Source organism: Dermacentor andersoni, chromosome 6 (genome assembly GCF_023375885.2).
Source record: "Dermacentor andersoni chromosome 6, qqDerAnde1_hic_scaffold, whole genome shotgun sequence".
Lineage (NCBI taxonomy): Eukaryota > Metazoa > Arthropoda > Arachnida > Ixodida > Ixodidae > Dermacentor > Dermacentor andersoni.
Genome location: NC_092819.1, coordinates 184114972 through 184134246, shown reverse-complemented (window position 1 = coordinate 184134246; position 19275 = coordinate 184114972). Strand labels below are relative to the sequence as shown.

Below are 19275 nucleotides of genomic sequence, written 5' to 3'. Positions count from 1 at the left end.
CATGAAACCAGTTCATTAGAACTGCTTGTGCCTCCCAAAGCGAAAGCAAGCAGCAATTAAGGCCTTTAACTGTGTACTTTGTGATGCACACCTTACGTCTTAGAAGCCAGAGAGTCACTTGGAATTGATAATTATTTCGAAAATGTAAAATTGTGGTTTCTTCAATCTACTTGCCAAAGAAGTATGCTAGTAGAGGTAGGGATACGTTCAATGCAAAGAACTGAGAGCATCTGAGTAGAACACTTGTTCATCAATTGGTGAATGTCAACATATAATGTTAAGCAAAAACTCCTTAGTTTTATGGCTTCTGTAGACGTAATTCTTCTGGACTTAAGATAGAGTGCACAGTGAGGTGATGTATTAATCTTCCTAGATACATATATACTTGTACTTGTTTTGAGACGAAGATTCTGTAAGTACGATAATTTTTCTTTAGTGCATCTTAACCACTTCAGGAGGAAAAAAGCTTTAGTTTCAGATAGTTGGTTCATTGTGCATATGCATATTCGCATACAAACTCCACGTGCATGGAAGGGATATATGAAACAGGATGGCGCCATTCTCAGTTTGTTTTGCTTCTTTGTTCGTCTTTTTTGTGCACTTCCCTGCCTGACTTATGCTTATGTCAACTTTGAAGCATCATATTCATCCCATCCCATCTATATTTCAGTTAGATTGCATATTCAGTGACTCACAATAATTGATCATGTAATTATGCAAGCTGCTCCTCAGAAGTATAGCATTCTTACCGTAATGGGAATGAAAAGCTACCATATATGACAAGAAATTTGATGCACAAGATTTTAATGCCAATGCTCCTGGCAGTTTTATACTCATTTGCTACTCACTAGATAATATTGTAAATTAGATTTTTTTATTTGTGAGAAAGTGTAACGGATTAATTCCAACAGCACCAGGAAACTGCTTTCGTGACGAGGCCAACCGAATAGGTAATATAATACGCTTCTGTACTGGTTTGAGACTGGGAAGGATATTGGTGCAGAACCACAAGACATACTTAGAAACAATGCGGTGCAGCCTATACTTGAATAACGTTTTGTAAAATATAAGCAAAGCGAGCTAGACCGGCTGCCTTACATGAAAATATACAACACATTTCTAAATGCACTGTACTCTCAGTCAGGAACATCCATATGCTGTACAGGATGTTATTAAATGAGCTGCGGTCTTAGAATATGGCACGCAAAAATGTTTCTTGCACAATTTATCTACATTACCAGCCCCATGCATAGCAGCTCATCTGGTAACCTCTGCCATGTAAGTGCACGCGTTTTGTGCCAGAAATGCGTTTGCTGGCCAGTAATGTGGCGTATATATCTCTTCAATCACAGTGTCAATACTTTGTGAGTTTGCACGTTTGTTCTATGTTTAACTTTCAATTGTATACTTTATTTTTGAAAAGAACGAACCAATTGGAATGAAAGGATATTGAGACACTAATACTGATGAAACTACACAATATACTTATGTTTTATTACAAGATGTGTTCTAAATTTCATGGGCATCACTGTAATCTGATTTTGTGTTTGTCAGTATGTTTTTCAAGTTATTCAGCTTGCCTTGTGACTGATCAATAAAGATTTTGACCTTTTAAGAGAACATGTTTCATGTGCATAACTCAGCGACTACAGATTACATCCCATTCACCAAGCATAAGTGCAGAAGCTGCTTATTAAGAAATAAAATATTCCCCACATCTAAGTATTGCGAATCCCTTCAAACGTGACCATGGCCCTACATCGTGCTTTCACACTATTGGGAAGAGTACTAGCACTCTGTTTTGAAGGAGTACAAGCACTCTGTTTGGGGGAGTAGAAACACTTGCCTTGGAGGAGTAGAAGTACTCGGTTTGTAGGAATACTATTACCCCTGTGGGGAGAGTATTGGCACTCTGTGGAAGAGTACTAGCACTCCCTGTGGGGTGAGTATTGGCACTCTACTTCCGTAGTACTAGCACTCCCTTGGAGGGGAGTAACAAAACTCTGTCAGGAGGAGTTGCCCTACTCTCTCAAAGAGGGTCGATCTACTCTTGAAAAGAGTGAAATATGGGACAAACAGTTACTCCCTCAAAGAGAGTGCCCGCAACTCTGTTTTTAGAGTGTAGGCAACGGACACTAAGCTGATCGGTCTATTATTTTTCAAGTCTTACGCGTCCCCTTTCTTCTGGATTAGCAATATGTTAGCGTTCTTCCAAGATTCCGGTACGCTCGAGGGCATGAGGCATTGTGTATACGGAGTGGCCAGTTCTTCTAGAACAATCTGCCCACCATCCTTCAGCGAATCTGCTGTAACCTGATCCTCCCCGGCTGCCTTCCCCCTTTGCATAGCTCTCAAGGCTTTCTTTAGTTGTTCCGCCGTTACTTGTGCGGTTTCAAATTCCTCTAGACTAATCTTTATTCCATTATAGTCGTGGGTGCCACGGGTAATGTATAAATCTCTATAGAACTCCTCAGCCACTTGAACTGTCTCATCCATATTAGTAATGATATTGCCGGCTTTGTCTCTTAAGGCATACGTCTGATTCTTGCCTATTTCTAGTTTCTGCTTCACTGCTTTTAGGCTTCCTCTGTTCCTCAGAGCATCTTCAATTATATCCATACAATAGATCTTTATGTCAGCTGTGTTACGCTTGTTGATTAAGTTGGAAAGTTCTGCGAGCTCTAGCTGTTGGATTGGAGGCTTTCATACATTGGTGTTTCTTTATCAGAGCTTTCGTCTCCTGCGATAGCTTACTGCTATCCTGTCTAACGGAGTTACCACCAATTTCTATTGCACACTCCCTAATGATGCCCATAAGATTGTCGTTCATTACTTCAACACTAAGGTCCCCTTCCTGAGTTAAAGCCGAAGACCTGTTCTGTAGCTTGATCCGGAATTCCTCTATTTTCCGTCTTACCGCTAACTGATTCATCGGCTTCTTATGTACTAGTTTCTTCCGTTCCCTCCTCAAGTCTAGGCTCATTCGAGTTCTTGCCATCCTAGGGTCACTGCAGTGCACCTTTCCGAGCACGTCCACATCTTGTATGATGCCAGGGTTAGCGCAGAGTATAATGTCCATTTCATTTCTAGTCTTGCCATCCGGGCTCCTCCACGTGCGCTTTCGGGTGTCCCGCTTGCGGAAGAAGGTATTCATTATCCGCATAGAATTCTGTTCTGCAAAGTCTACTAATAACTCTCCCCTGCTATTCCTAGAGCCTATGCCACATTCCCCCACTGACTTGTCTCCAGCCTGCTTCTTGGCTACCTAGCATTGAAGTCGCCCATCAGTATAGTGTATTTTGTTTTGACTTTCAATTCATTGCTACAATCGCGCGAATTTTGAGATGATTAACTCGGAACTACACACTTTCTGTGAGAACTTCCTGGCTCAGTATTCATCACGCTCAATCGAACTAAACTGGCTGTCGTTCAAAACCACCTTGTCTCACCTTGTTGATAAGTATGTGCCAATCATCACCATCCGACATCATAAATATTCACCTTGGTTCACATATCGTCTTCGTCGTCTTAATAATAAGAAAAAACGTTTGTACTGCCAAGCAATGACCACACGTCTCCTGTCATCATGAAACAAGTACAAAAATTGTGATAAAGAGTATCAGTCCCTGCTTAGAACAACCTGTCGTAATTTCTTCTCTCACGGCCTGTCTACTATGTTAACCAATAATTCTCATAGATTGTGGCGCACTATCAATCCGAGTTCCTATCCTGATATAGTACTAATTAATGCTGACGGACAACCAGTCACAGAAACTGAGTGTTCGCAGCTTCTGAACGATGGATTTTCATCGGTATTCACCAATAAAGATATAACTTCTTCGCCTATATTAGAGCCATTGCCTAACATTTCCATGCCAGAAATTGTCATCAGTGATTCTGGTATTCTTGCCCTGTTGATTAACCTCAAAACTACTACTAGCTCTGATCACCTTGGTTTCAATAACAAGGTACTTAAAAACGCTTCTTTAAACATTTTTCAAGTAATTTCAGTCCTGTTTTCACAATCATTATCATCTGGCATTATTCCTCGTCACTGGCGAATAGCTAAAGTAATACCAATATTTAAATCAGGTGATCGCTGTCCCACGTAACTATCGTCCTATCTCATTAACTAGCAACATATGTAAACTTCTCGAGCACGTCATACACACAAAAGTCATCAACTACCTAGAAGACCATGACATCATCTTCCAGTACCAGCACGGTTTTCGCAGGGGTTATTCATGCGACACTCAGCTCGCCGGATTTAATAACGATATATTTTCCGCATTTAACGAAGGATTCTAAGTTGATGCAGTCTTTCTTGACTTCTCTAAAGCTTTTGATCGTGTTCTTCACCACAGGCTTCTAATCAAATTAACACACTTAAATATTCACCCAAACGTTCTTGCATGGACTAAAGATTTTCTCTCCAACAGACAACAATTTACCTGTGCTAATGGCTGTAACTCTTCTGTATTTTTAACATCTGGAGTCCCCCAGGGCAGCGTCCTCGGTCCCCTACTTTTCTTAATTTTTATTAATGATCTACCCAAATGTGTCTCATTTCGAATTCGATTATTCGCAGATGATTGTGTTATATATTGTAATATTAGTAATGACGCTGACCGACTTTCCTTACAAACTGATCTTGATGCGGTGACCGCTTGGTGCTCTTCGTGTTTAATGTCTTTAAATACGTCTAAAACCAAGCTAATGTCATTTACCAATTCCACTCGACTTCCTACCACCTACTTTCTCAATAATGCTAGAGTAGAACTTGCGCCAACTAACAAGTATCTTGGCCTTCATCTTCAGTCTGACTTAACTTGGCATTACCATATTAACACCGTCTTAGCATCAGCTAACCGGGCACTCGGTCTTCTTAAGCGTAACCTCAAGCACGCACCTTCACACTTAAAAAACTTGCTTATGTCACGCTGATCCGCCTAAAAATTGAATATGCTTCTGCCATATGGGATCCCGATGAAGCATACATAATCAACAACATTGAATCTCTGGAAAACCGTGCTGTTCGCTTCAACTTTTCCGATTATGCACGCTTCACCAGCGTCACATCGTTAAAACAACGAGCCGAGTTGGAATCACTATCATGTTGACGCCAGTTTGCTCGCCTAATCTTATTTCATAAACTTTATCACCATTCCACGCTTCACGGTGACTTCTTTTCACCACCTCCTGCAGTTTTCCCGCGCCGTGACCACGCTAACAAAGTAAAACGCATAATGTGCCGCTCAACGTTCTACGCACAATCATTTATTCCTCGCACAATAATGGAATGTAATAACCTACCATCACCCATAGCTACTGAAGTTAACTTACCATCTTTCCAAACTTTGTTGCAAGAAAACGGTTAGTGGTAGCAGATTAGATATTACTTATGGTTATATGCACATATTAACATATTATGTAAAATGTTCTTGTGCTTTCATGACTAAGTGCATATACCCCTTGTTCATATCTATTTAGCTTATACTCCTTGTGTGTATGTTTATTTGATGTAGTTTTATTTCTTGTGTATATTTCATGTTTGCGCTTCCCCGCCCCGCCCCCCCCCTATGTAATACCCTCGTGTGAGGGTCCTTAGAGTAACGTAAATAAATAAAGAAATAAATACCGATCGCCAATTCCACGTCTTCATAGAAGCTTCCGACTTCCTGGTCTACATTACTATATGTAGGGTTGTAGACCTGTAAGACCTTCAATTTGTACCTCTTATTGAGTTTCACAACAAGACCTGCCACCCTCTCGTTAATGCTATAGAATTCCTGTATGTTACCAGCTATATCCTTATAACCAGGAATCCCACTCCTAGTTCTCGTCTCTCCGATAAGCCCCGGTAGTACAACGCGTGCCCGCTTTTTAGCACTGTATATGCTTCTTGTGTCCTCCTAACTTCACTTAGCCCTACTATATCCGATTTACTGCCCTTTTATTCCTCCAATAGCACTGCTAGACTCGCCTCACTAGATAACGTTCTAGCGTTAAACGTTGCCAGGTTCAGATTTCAATTTCGTCCTGTTCAGACCCAGGGATTCTTAGCACCCTCTGCTGCGTCGCAGCTGCTGGGGACGGAGGGCCGGTGTTTGAATGTTGTATTCATTTAGGAGATTGCGGCCAAGTACTGCACCAGGGTGGCCAATCCCGGTCTGGTGAGGGATTGCGTTACCGGCGCTGGTCGCCGGGGTCAGGCCGCACTCTAGGCCTGTTTATGCAATTTTAGCAACACACGCATTTTCTTCTTTAATCTGGTAGAAAATGGCGTTGTACCCGGATTCGAAGCACGGTCCGCTTGCGCGCGAGGCGTGCAAGATTATATACATATATATATACATACATATATCTTGCACCAATATTTAAATATATGCAAATGTCATGTATCTTTCTGTTGCACAGTTCGTGCTACATAGCAGCGTTTCGCTCGTTCGTGAAAGAACCCTGCGAATACACGCAACATTGCCGTGCGACAGGACGCTCGAGGCACTTTTCGTGTATTGGCTGGCTTCTTTCAGCTTTCGTCGTTGTGCCTTCTTTCGGTGTCCTCGTTTGCTTATCACACAGTTTCGTGATATATACGGTCATATCATAAGAAGCCAACAAACAATATCACAAAGAACAGCATAGGAGAGAGTAACTGCAGTTCTTAATTGGAAATAAGGAAATCACAAATAAATGAAAATTAAAGTGGACGAAAAAACAAATGTCCGCCGGTGGCATACGAAGCCATGTCTTCGAATTATGTGTGCGATGTTCTTACGGGTTGAATAACGCGGCGCCGTTTTCCATTACACTTACCGGTACGGTAGTTGAAGTCGTAAAAGCATCGCGCGCGAAATGCGACGACGTGGGATTATGTAACATTCAAAAAAGAAAAAAAAGGACGAACGTTGTGGCATATGTTTTTACTGACGTTCCAGCCGCTGGACCGGGCTTCGTTAAAGTGAATTCCGACGAAAGCCGTTCCTCCCGCCGAAACATCAGTAAAAACATATGAAATAACGTTCTTTTTTACCTCTTTGAATGTTATACCTTTAAGTATGGCGGCGCGAAACTCTTCGTATTGTATGCATAGAGGAAACGACCCACGCCCAATGGTCCAAGGCCTACTCGGTACAGCATCATTGTGCGAGATCGCTGTATAGCTAAAGAAACCCATCACTTTAAAAGCCGGCTGAACACATGATCCTGCGCTTGGCGTACTTAGTCCAGTGTGTTCCTGGTATGGGTTTTTCCAACGCTTTGTCGCCCGTTTCGCACACGCTCTCTGCGCAGAAACTTGTGCACTTTCAGTAGTTTATTGGAAAATAGGAAACTGAGCAACTTGTACTGATTGATGTTTCAAGTGTAGCGGAAAAAAATGCTATTTACGAATGACACCGAACTAGGAAACAATGCACTAAAGTTGTCCGAACTGCCTGTTTCTTTCGTCCTGTGCAAGCTCTGCATTTTAAGCAATTATTGTCTGAAGAGTGTGCTCATTTCGACTGCTCAAACAATAGCACTAAACAGGGCGACACTGAACAGCAAGCAGGGATCCGTCTGGTGTCCTCAACGCTTAATATCTTTACAATGTGCGAGTGCGCCCGCTGCGCGTTGCAAGAGCACGGCTGGCCTGGCGGAGGAAGGCAGTTACCGCGACACGTGCTTCATTTTATTACGTCAGGGTCCCTCACCCCCCGCCCCCAGTTGTTTCCTTCCTCCATGCACACCTGGAAATTATGCCACAAGAACGAGGTGGCCTGTATCAGCAGATCGCACTGTGCATTGCAAGTGAGGGCTGTGCCATCAAGCTGCTCAAGGTATCAGTTTCTGCGCTGCTGCTTCTTGCGCGTAAAAAAAAAAAGTTGAAAGAAAGCATTCGTCTGTCGCATTGATTGCCGTTCTGAAACACTACGGAGCTAGTGTGGCAGTAAGTCTGCCTTAATAGTTACCCCCCCTCGCTCCCTCCCCGCTGCACGCGCACCAGACATGCTCTTTCGTTCATTAGGGCTAGTGTGACCGGGATTACTCGCTCCCGCTGCGGTGCCTGCACCTCGAACAGGCGCGTGGCGGCGATCGGCTTACCAGCGTCTTCTGGCGCGCGATTCCGCCGACACACTGGTGCGCCTCGGAAGCCTGCTTCGTGCAGCGCGTGCCGGAGGGTGTCACCTGCTCGAAGCGTCCATGAACGTCGTTGGTGTGCAGCACTGTGGCCGAGAAGTGAGCTGCTTGAAGCGCCTGCGGCAGCAGCAGCAGGCATGCGGCCAAGGTGTTCATCGCTCGTTGCTGTTTATCTCCACCGTCTTCGCAGCCCGGCGGCCCCAACGCGAATGGTCCTTGAATAGCGGGGAGGGTGATAAGGGCGTGCCTGCTGCCCTCTACAGTGGCTTCGTCCCCACTGCCGCGTTCACGGCGCAGTCTGCAGGCACCTGTGCGTGTTGACTGACCCACAAAGACGAACAACGCCTGGGGTGCTATGCAGGATGCGCCGAGTTTCTCGTTCACCCGAGTTTTACCCGAGTTTGCTTGACGGCAGTCAGTGAACGGAGATACGTGAAACGCGCAAAGGCTGCAGGCAAAAAAATATGTAGACAAAAAGCCGCGTATGACAACATGAGCGCACCCTGCGCGGCACGCTGTTTCCACGTTTCAAGCGCAGACGGCTGCACAACGAAACGCGCCAGCGCCGCGTATTGTTATCAACGGATTACCGCAACTTAGCAATACCGTGATTGTCCCGCTGTCTGTCTGCAGACTTGCCGTGAGCCGCTTGCCACGCCTTTCCCGGGCGCGTCAAGGGCGTGCCTCCTCTTTCGGCAACTATCTTTATATCCTCGATCGATTGCGAACAGGGTACATGCGGTGCATTCTTGCACCTACGCTTTCGCTCAAACGAATACGTTAAAATACAACAGATAAAATAACGACCATTTTTATTTCTTTAAGTGTCTGTTTTTCGTTTTGAATGCTAGAAATTTCGGATGACAAACGGAGATCGAGCAAATTATTACATTTTTCACTTCTTGCCGCGAGTGGCGACAGTGAGGCGAAAGCTTAGAAGCGGATACATTGAAGCCGGTCGCACGCACGAGGCAGTTCATGCGGTGAGAAGTCGCCTAGGGGCGCTACAGTGCTATTCTCAATAAAGTCAGTCATTCAATAAGGTCAGTCACTCTTTCTCTATTAGGGGAATAGAAACGCAGCGCCGCGGTACGACTGTTCATCGCAGGCGCTTTAAGGGTCTCGCTTTAGCAACTAAAAACTATGCACTAGTCACTGATACGGGAGGAACGGCTGTCGGTGCAAAATGGCAGTCCGTCGGCTCCGTAGTGACGCAGTTCAGGGAAAGTGTACTGTTTATCTTTGTGCGCGAAGCCTCTGCGATGCATTGCGAAGAATTGCGTGCTTCCCAGCGACACAATTCATCGCTTATCATCGCTTGCCCAGTGAAAGTGCCTCTGAGCGCATGTACGCAGTATTTGAGTGTTTTGTGCACTCCAAGGTCTTTGCGGATTACCTCTGCTGGAGCCAGCAGCGATCACAGATGGATATCGTAACGACACCACAGCAATCGCATTTTGGCAGGTGAGGGCGGTAACACTGAACTTAGTGTCACACATTACTTCCCCCCTCTTTCTTGGCTTCTGGATTGGGTTGGCGCGGCTCGCTACGTGCTTGCGCGCGCTTTTCCGAGCGCAGATTGGTGTGCGCCTGGTTTCTGCACTAGGCTGGTACGCGATCGCTTTTTGGAGCGCAGATTGATGTGAGCCTGGTTTCTGCACTAGGCTTTTGTACGATCGCTTGTCGCTGCTTTCCTTTCCTCTGGATTGATTCGGCGCGGCTTGGTGCAGGCGCACAGACTCCGTGTGCGCCGGCTTTTTTGCACTCGGCTTTCAAAAGGCGAAGTGAGCGTCGCTTACTGCGGAAGTGCTGCGCCGCGGGCGTACCGTGTATGGAAGCGCGCAGCAATGCCGGGAAACATTCATACAAAAGCAAAGGGTCAGAAAAGTGCGCTTTATTTTCCATTACTTTGTCACACTGGGTAGCGCCGTGCGATCGCTTCTAATAAACGCAGAAACGAGTCCTTGCAGCGCATGTGCCCATTAATCTGCGCCCACCACAGCCATATGAGGTGCGACTCGAGAAGCTGTGCAGTTACCCGTAGCCGGCGGAGACGAGGTGGCGCTTCACCTTCTGCCAGTAACTATCGATTTTTTGGGTGTGAGCGCCCGTGATCGGGTCTACAAAGTTCATGCTGTGGTTAACAGTCTCCCATTGCAAATTCAGTCTTGCTCCGTTAGCCCCCACTAAGTTCGGTATGCAGTTGTATGCGGCCCATTCATCACTGTGGATGGTGGTCCCCGGTTCAACGTTGGCTGCAATAATGGGGCCTAGCGTCGCCGCGTCTCGTCGGTCGACCTTGAATAGTCGGAGCTCCCCGGTGGTCACGCAGATCATGCCGAATACCCATGCTCCACGATCTGCAATGCCGCCGTAATTTTGGCGGCTCGGCGGAACGTTGTCGCCCGTCATCAGGCGGCCTCGGTTGTATTTTCGCTTGCCGCGAAGGAGGCATTCATCAATTTGCACAATCCTCCCGGGGCCACCGAGTGGGGGTTGCGCCAGCAGCTCGTCCCGCACGACCTCACGAGCGTAGTTCCTCCAGTCGGCGATGACATGGTCCGACAGATTAAGCAAGTCGCCGGTCATCTCCTTCAAGAGCCACGTGCCTATGTTTTTGCTCACGCAGTACGTGAGCCAAATCACTTGCCGCCTGGAGACGTGGACGTTCGGGCGGCCGAGGCGGTCCGTGTTGGCGAAGTAACTTCCCTCACCTCTCTGCCCGTGCAGTGCAGCGGTACCGTGTAACTGCGGCAGCTGCTTTCGGCACCTGTTGCACCGGAAGGCAGCCCGGCGTCCATTCTGAGTCTTCCTATACAATGTGACGACTTCGCCTTCGCAGGTTGGTTGGTCCGGGTTGAACCCCAGGTTCTTGCAGGGGTAACACTGAACTTAGTGTCACACAAAGGAAAGCAGCGACAAGCGATCGTACAAAAGCCTAATGCAGAAACCAGCCTCACATCAATCTGCGCTCGAAAAAGCGATCGCATAACAGCCTAGCGCAGAAACCAGGCGCACACCAATCTGCGCTCGGAAAAGCGCGCGCAAGCACGTAGCGAGCCGCGCCAATCCAATCCAGAAGCCAAAGAAGAGGGGGGAAGTAATGTGTGACAGTAAGTTCAGTGTTACCGAGGGCTCTTGTGTGCAGTTATGAAATGAGTCTTCGAACGGAGGAATGTGTTGGACCTGTCGAGTGCGCAGTGCTTGTGATGAAGAAATGCCATTGCACTGGGTCTAGAAAAGCGAGCGATTCTCGGACGCTGATCGTGTTTACGACGCTGTGGCTCCGATACATCACCGATGACAGAGCAGCCATCTCAAACGACTGCTGCGATACGCACTCCTCAGCATCGTCGTCACCCTCGGCGCATCGACGCCTTGCAAGCAGCTACAGTGACGTGCCGATAATTATTTACTGTGCGCTACGTCGCCACAATGCAGGCAATGAAACTGTTCTGTGTAGCCATCTCAGCCCGAGAAGCCAGCGACAGTCAACGCTTTGTTTTTGATAGTAGTGCGCAGTATACATCACCGATGACAGTGTGTTGTGCGTTTTATGTCGGTGGTGAATATTTTTGATGCTTCTCGGCTCGGCACCGCGTCGCTGTTGCGAAAGATAAGTTGGGCGTGGCCCAACCGTGGTGGGTGCGTGCACAAGAGTTACATGCCTCGCGCGGGGCGTGACCTCTGGCTTTGATTGACAGCCGAACTCGTACTAAACTCGTACTAAACTCGTACATCGCGAAACCCCCTCCGAGTTCAACTCGGGAACATGGCGGCGGCAGCAGCAGCCTGTGTTATTGCAGCCAGCGGCAGCAAGCGTCAGTATGACCGTCTGGACCCGTTCGCGTACATGACCGCCGTGGAGTTTCAGCGTCATTTTGGCCTGTCGAAGACATCAGTGCGCTGGCTGTGTGACGAGCTAGGCGAAGACTCGTCTGTGGAGACAGCGTGGCGGGCTTCATTCGCTCACCGTTGAAGAGCAAGTCGTCTGCGCCCTCCGTTTCTACGGGACTGGGAGTTTTCGGGGAAGCGTCGGCGCCGAGCGTTACATTGAACGTCATCAAACTACTGTGAGCCGCAGTGTCAGAGATGTCTGATGCGCTTATTGATGCGGCAGTGCGGAAGCGGTGGCTGGCTTTCCCGAAGACTGTGGCTGAGCGGGCATTTATAAAAAAAAAACGCTTCTTACTTCGCGGAAACATTACGAACGTAGTCGGGTGTGTCGACGCAACGTACGTAGGAATTAAGGTGCCTTCAATGTCAGCGTTACTGTGATTAGCATTGCAGCAATGTCTAGACGCACCATATTGCCAAATTTGTCACTTCTCTGTAGCCGACTTAAATTTTGTGTTTCCGACGTCACACATGCGGCAGCCTATGATACTGACTTTTTCACTGGTTGCTGAATTTTTACCGATTGTTCTACTTGTCTTTCAGGGTGCCTTCCAAATGGCTCACTTTTTTGGGGAAAGAGGTTAATCAAGTATAAATAAATAAATGGATATCACAAATTGTGTGAAGTACCCTGTGAACGCTAATCTCACAAAGAACTTGTTTTTTTTTATGAGATTACTTAGTACTTAGTACAACTTACTTAGTATGCATAATGCTGAATTTTGGTCATGCGTCATCTATCGGCCACACTATGAAACAGCAAGGCATTGCACAATTTGTTGCAGTGCGAGATGCGGATGTCGCACCAAGCCGGTTGTGCCTATGCATTTATGGCAAAATGAAAATGCATTGAGAATCTTAGTGTGCTGGCTTGCATGAAGAAAATACTTCAGAGTGTTTGCTGTTTTCACTGTTGGTGCATGTGCCAGTGGTTCAGTGTATTTCTCTTGTGGGGGAGGGGGGCAGCATTATTCTGTATGGACAAATCGTATATTTTCGTCTCATAATAGGGCTCTAATTCTTCAGCAGTAGAACATTGCAGATCCAATGCTCTGCAGAACTCGGTCTGCGTGAACATGTCGTGAATCACCAAGGCAAAATTACATATAGGGAGAAATGTGGTGCAGATGCCAATGAAAAGTGGGTCTTTAACCCGCCATGATAAAAATAAAGATTGCAGAGCGAATAGACCTTTTGTACAGCTTTAGAGCAATGATTACACAAACTGTGACATGCTGAAACGTGTAAAAGCTTGCCGCAGTGCCAAAGTAGGATGAGCGATATGCAGCATATTTTGGCATTGAACATGTCTTGTAAATGCTATTTTTATTGTAAGCCTCAAGCCTCGCTGTCACGCCTTTCCCTCCGGCACTCCCTTTACTGAAACACAGCACTGTCTTTCTATTGGTGTCATGATGATGATGGTAACGGCAGCAGTAAGGCTGGTTAATGCTTGCCCCTTTGATTCCTGCGAGTTTAGTGGTACAGAATATGGCACGTGTATACACCTGTGCAGCAAAATTTTATGCTTGCAGTGATTTGTTGGAGAGCTAATTCGTGTTGGGACATTTCAAAGATGTGCGCCATTGTGGCTTAATAACTAGATCATTGGTGAGGTTGAAGACTCGTTGTATCGGTATAGAAGCTTGAAGCTGAATTGCACCACAATTCGACAGGACACAAAGAAGAGAAATACACACAGCAGAACGCTCTGCTGTGTGTGTTACTCTTCTTTGTGTGCCGTCGAATTGTTGTGCGATCCAACTTCGAATAGAGCATTGGGCCTCTTTGGTGCAGGACCGAGGAAGTGTGAGCTATTCGACACCATGCCAGTGCCTTGCCGCACGATTATGGAAGTCTGAAGGTTTGCAAACAAAGCTTTGCTTTCAAATCCACCTGCTCATGTAATACAAGCACTGATCTAAAGAACCATCATACAGAAATAATGGTGAAATGAATGGCCTTTGAAAATTTGTACGTTTACACTAATGACATAATAGGTGCCACAGCAAACTCGACAGTTGTACTGGACAGAGCACTTTGTTTCCTATGTGAAGCACAAGCTTTGATTACATGCTGTGCAGATAACCAAGCTCAGTTTGTTTTAACGTGGTACACAACATTCACTGTAATCTGTTTTTGATTCTAAAGTGCCAAACACCACCTCTTTTTCAAGGATGTCATGGGAATATTTGGTGAGAACTGTTTACAGCCCCTCATAATGGATGTTTGGCCAGCCAGCTTTGCTTGGGTGCCTTTATAGATTTCTGTTCCTGATCATTGTGTGCTATCAAGTTGCTAAAGTCTATGCAACCAGTGCAAGGCATTACGTGATTCTATAGTCGGATACAACTTTAGGAGGCCGCAGAATCTGCACTTCAGCGGCAGGTGAACACAAGCCTGCACCAATGGGCGCACACTCTACACTGACGTCGTGCCGCTGGACGCACTAATACCCGCTCGTGGAGAGAGACTATTTCTTTAGACGTGGAGGCAATCGGCTGCTGCGCTTTGGTCATCTGGGCGGGGCCTCTCCTGTCTTGTGAAGTTGTATCCGACTAGAGGATGCCGCTTTTCATACAACACAACAGGACAAAGTGTACAATTATTTGGCCTATGAAATGGATACATCACAAGTGAGCTATGCATGCGCTTAAGCTGTGTGAAAATTAGTACATGCAAATATATGACATTGTTAAAGAATATGTGGTATCGAACATGCATGTAATGGCACGTTTAAATCGGGGAGTGTTGCATTCATGTGCACAGTCTATAGGTGGTAGCATTATTAAGGTCATGCTGTTTCCTGTCTTTTCATTGTGAAATACACACACCGTTCATCTTGTGGCTAATTAACACCCACTGTATTTTTGCACATAGAAAGAACAAACAGCACGATGACGTATATGCTGCATTAGTGTCTTTTTCATTTACACGGTCCAGGTTGTCTTATGTGTTTGCCCATTTTGAAGAGACATCAAGTGCATGTTACAAGTGTACCAATATGCACAGCACAATGTTTACTGCAATAATTTTATTCATGCTCTTGAATAATAAACAAAATAATAAACTGAAAGCTCATTTATGAGGTGTGTACTGGGGGCTCGACTGGAAAGCAGTGAGTGCACTGATCCTACTGTTGCAGAGCAGCCCTCTGGACCTTGCCACACTCTCAAGAGCATGTGCCTGGCGCTCGCCTACTGCCACCAGGCGGTTGAGTGTCTCCAGCAGCAGAATGTGTTGCTGCAAAAAAAGTGGATTGTTGGAATGAATCGATCGCATACAAACCTATATTAACAAATAAAAATGCTCGTTGCACTATTGGTACTAACTGCCCTTGACTGTGGAAGCCTTTAGTGTATGCATAATAAAACAATTTGTCGGGACAACATTGGTTTATTTTTCATAACGGGTTGTATTTTTCAGAGCCAATTGTAATGTTTATTAGTGTGCCAACAGCTGACGTATCCTCAAACCTTTACGATTCTCTACTGTCAGCACCACAAACATATTTTTCTTCACTGCAAAATCAATGGCGCTCCCTACAATGCCGTCTTATGCGAGCTGATTGCATCCTATGCTTACAAACATCATATTTTTGTCCCATTACGCAATTTTCTACCATCTTTGGCTGCAGTTCTCTCTCCTTGACATCCATTCTGTCACGCTTATGTAATCACCTGTTATAAATTGGCAACAAGTGATTGAAGACGTGCATGGCCTGCCCACTAATTCAATTTTTTCTTCTTAATCTCAACTAGCATATCAGTTGCCACGGTTTACTACACCACTGTCTTCCTGCCTTAATGCTATCTCCAACAATTTTTGTTACTTCGCTTTCTGCACAGTCCTCGACTTCTCAAGTTTCCTTGTTAACCTCCAGGTTTATGTCCCATATTGCATAACCGGTAGAATGCAACGATTCTAAACATTTTTCAAGGATATCGGTAACGTGGCGATCACGATTCGGTAATGCCTCCCATGTGCTGTTCAACCCATCAAATATTTCTATTAGTTTCCTGCTTTATATCAGTACCTGCTATTGATATTTCACCTGGGTAAAGATGCTCTTCCATAGATTCTGCGGGCTGAATGTCACTGATTAACTTCTGTTATATCACTAAGTTAGTGAAGGTTACCTTTATCTTTTCCATATTTTCGCGGGCCCACGTACATGTAAAAGCACGAACACTCATTGGCTCTCAATGCCTTTTTTAAACTGCAGGACATTCAGTTCGTTACTACGAAAGCGACTTAATCCGTGCACTATTATTATGCTAAATATGAAACAGTAGAAATATACTTATCTGCAGTTTGGCGATGCCTCCGTCACTGTGTTGGTTGCGAGATCCATCGTCGGCACCACCTCCTTCTCGCATCGTAACTATATCGGCTGTCTTCCTTTTGCACACACTATGCAATATTCGTGACGCTCGCAGTCACGCAGAGTGGAGGAACTCGGCGCACTCACAGAAGCAGCACCGGATAAGTTGTTTGTTCAGGAATGTGCCGTGAACAGTTAGTACGCGTTGCGATCTGTAAAATCGCCTAAGCTATTCGCAGTCTTTCGGGGTGCACGGAAAGGTTGCTCACGGAGGAACAGAACTATCCAAGAAATAGTGGTCATCGTCGAGCCTGATCACTACGTCGCGCACTGCAAGCTCGTTGTACGAGTTTGTTTACACTGGGCCTCTTCGGTGTTTAGCCGCCATGCTCGCCCGATGAATGTATGTGATGACGCCACCACAGCGTTCCCTCGTGGTATAATGCGAAGCGTACTAAATTACAAATTAGTCGAATGCACATTCAGTGCACATCTTGTAAGCTTTAAAATGCTTTTAAACCACGTTAAACTAACTAATAATATTGTAATAAATGCATTTGTTTTATAACTCGCTTGTGCGTGTAATGCACTCGGTGGAACGACAAACAAGTGAAAGAAGGCGCGACCATGCACCGACGGTATGATCACGTGAGCCCCAGTTTGTCGACCGCCCAGAAGGCAACGCCCAAGGAATGATAGCCATCCAGAGTGAATCTAGATAAACCAATGAAACTGGAGACTTCTCGAAAGATAAACTGTGTCTCGGTACCATTTGTGCTTTCATCTTGGGGTGTCGCCAGAGCTCGTGAAGATCCCGAGTTTCGCCAAACTCGGCGCATCCTGCATAGCACCCCTGTTCGTGCATTACAGATGGATACCACAAGTCGCTGCGCGTTCCCTTTCAGCATACGGACGTTGCAACTCTTTATAAACGAGGTTGCCAAACACTTGCTTGCAGAGGCAATCAACGACTTGACGAGAGCGCAAGGCGTTCGAAGCGTTCATTCAGCGCACGGGAAAGGAAGTTCTGCATTGGTCGCTTGTCTGTTTCAGTAAAACAGTGCAGCAGGAACTCGCTGTTCGTTAATCGAGTTTGCTCTCGCGGCAGAATGACGACAATAATAATCGTCCGTGCCGAGCGTAATGAATGAAAAGCTCAAGAGAACAGACTGGTGGACTAGTTGGTACTGCCTAACTTGAGGCAAAGTGCAAAAAAAAAAAAAGCACGACAACCGAAGGGTACGAAGGCACAGCGCTGTGTCTTCGTTCCTTTCTGTTGTCGTGCTTTCGTGCGCTTTCCCTCAGGAATGAAAAGCATTGCATGCACAAGGATAAACACGTTGGTGAGGGAGGCATTGCGGGCTTCGTACTAGTAAATAAATTGAACAAAAATAAATGCTTTCCAATCAGCCATGTTGATGTCAGTGCGTGGCTCCCACCGCTAATGGCCGAGTCTCACCCATGTTCAGATATTATTAGGATTTATTTACTTGATGATGTGATGGTGTTAAGCAGGACCCAGCTGCAAAAAGGACACCGTGTATTCTACTCCACCAAAGTGACAAGAGTAAATTTATTTTATTATTTAAAATTGCGATAGCGATTATGTGGACACCAAGCGAATTTTTGTCATCGTCGTGGTCGTCGACGTCACCGTGAGGTTCCATATATATTAAGGTATAAGTATGCTACATGCCAAGCCATGCTCTCTCACATGCGGTACATGCGGGTTATTGTGCTGCACTATTCTATCACTAAACTTCCTCATACCGGTGCTTACATGCCTGACGACATGTTTCCTCAGTATTTTGAGAATAGCAGCCGACAAACAAATGTTGTGAAACAAACCAGCGACGTCGCATGCCTTTAATTCAATGCTTTTAGACTTAAATATAGAAAGTACAAAACAATAAAAGAGCTCAAACTTCAGAATGACGTAATTTTACTGGCGCGGCTGTGCACTAACTCCGCGATCGGCCCAGGAAAGAGGTTTGACACATACCCCCAAGGGAAAAGCGATGATAAAGCTGCTAAGACGATGGCTTTCATTAAAATGTCACGTGGGAGTGACGGTTAAGAAAACTAGCAAAACAGTAAATGGCAAAACTAACTGTTTATTAGGCGAACTTGTGCCCAGGAAAACCGGCTACATTGAACGTACAACGATAGCCGCGACAGGACAGTGCTAGTCGAAAATCTGATTTGCGGGCCAAGCGCGTCGGCTTTTATAAATGAATCATCGAAGGTTCCAGAATAATCGCAGGCACCTGCGTGTCTTCCAGAATGTACTGCGCAATTCGCGTCGCGCATACATGCAATCAGATTACACAAAGTTCGGTGACAACAGACAACGGATGGAACTATCGATAACATTCGAGAAACTTTAGATACATGCACGCGCATCCTGCGCTGAGCGATAACATTTCTTAGACGGTGAAACGCCGTCACCCGATGAAAGATAAACAAGTACACGTCTCAATAAATAGAAATGAAATAGTCCAATGGTCAGAAACAACTCGTTTTTACTTAGCCGGATTGCGTTTATTTCAATTTATATGTGGACACTGCAACTCGGCCGTGACTAAATCGACTGATATACCGTTGTTCGTGCAGGTCTTTTCGGCCTGCGCGCTCTTCACTGCAGCTGATCATCTACATCACGCTGACCATGGCTCCTGCTCGCAGGAGTTTGCGTCCATTCATGCACCGTGTTTCCTTGCTTTGGAAAGCGAAGATGGCACATCCCGTCCGGATCTTGATCTCTGGATGGTACCGCCGCTGTCGCACGTGTACATGAGCAACCGCGCAACATTTGGGCACACGATGACGTCAATGGACTCTGACGGCGGCACACGCCCATCGCTTATAAAAGGAACTTCACCGGCTTCTTTCTTCAATGGACGCGGCAACTCGGCCGTGACTATGTCGACTGA

At 45.9% G+C, this 19275-nt stretch overlaps 1 protein-coding gene across 2 annotated transcripts in view; it reads right to left on the bottom strand.

The window, feature by feature from the left end:
• LOC126523968 (protein 5NUC-like) overlaps nucleotides 1-8346 on the bottom strand; it is a 648261-nt gene extending 639915 nt beyond the window's left edge. For both annotated transcript variants that reach the window (XM_050172368.3, XM_055067017.2), the window contains exon 1: nucleotides 8086-8346. In XM_050172368.3, the coding sequence (XP_050028325.1) occupies nucleotides 8086-8277 (192 nt within the window). In that variant the 5' untranslated portion in view covers nucleotides 8278-8346. The remainder of the gene's footprint in view (nucleotides 1-8085) is intronic.
• Nucleotides 8347-19275: the final 10929 nt, after the last annotated feature.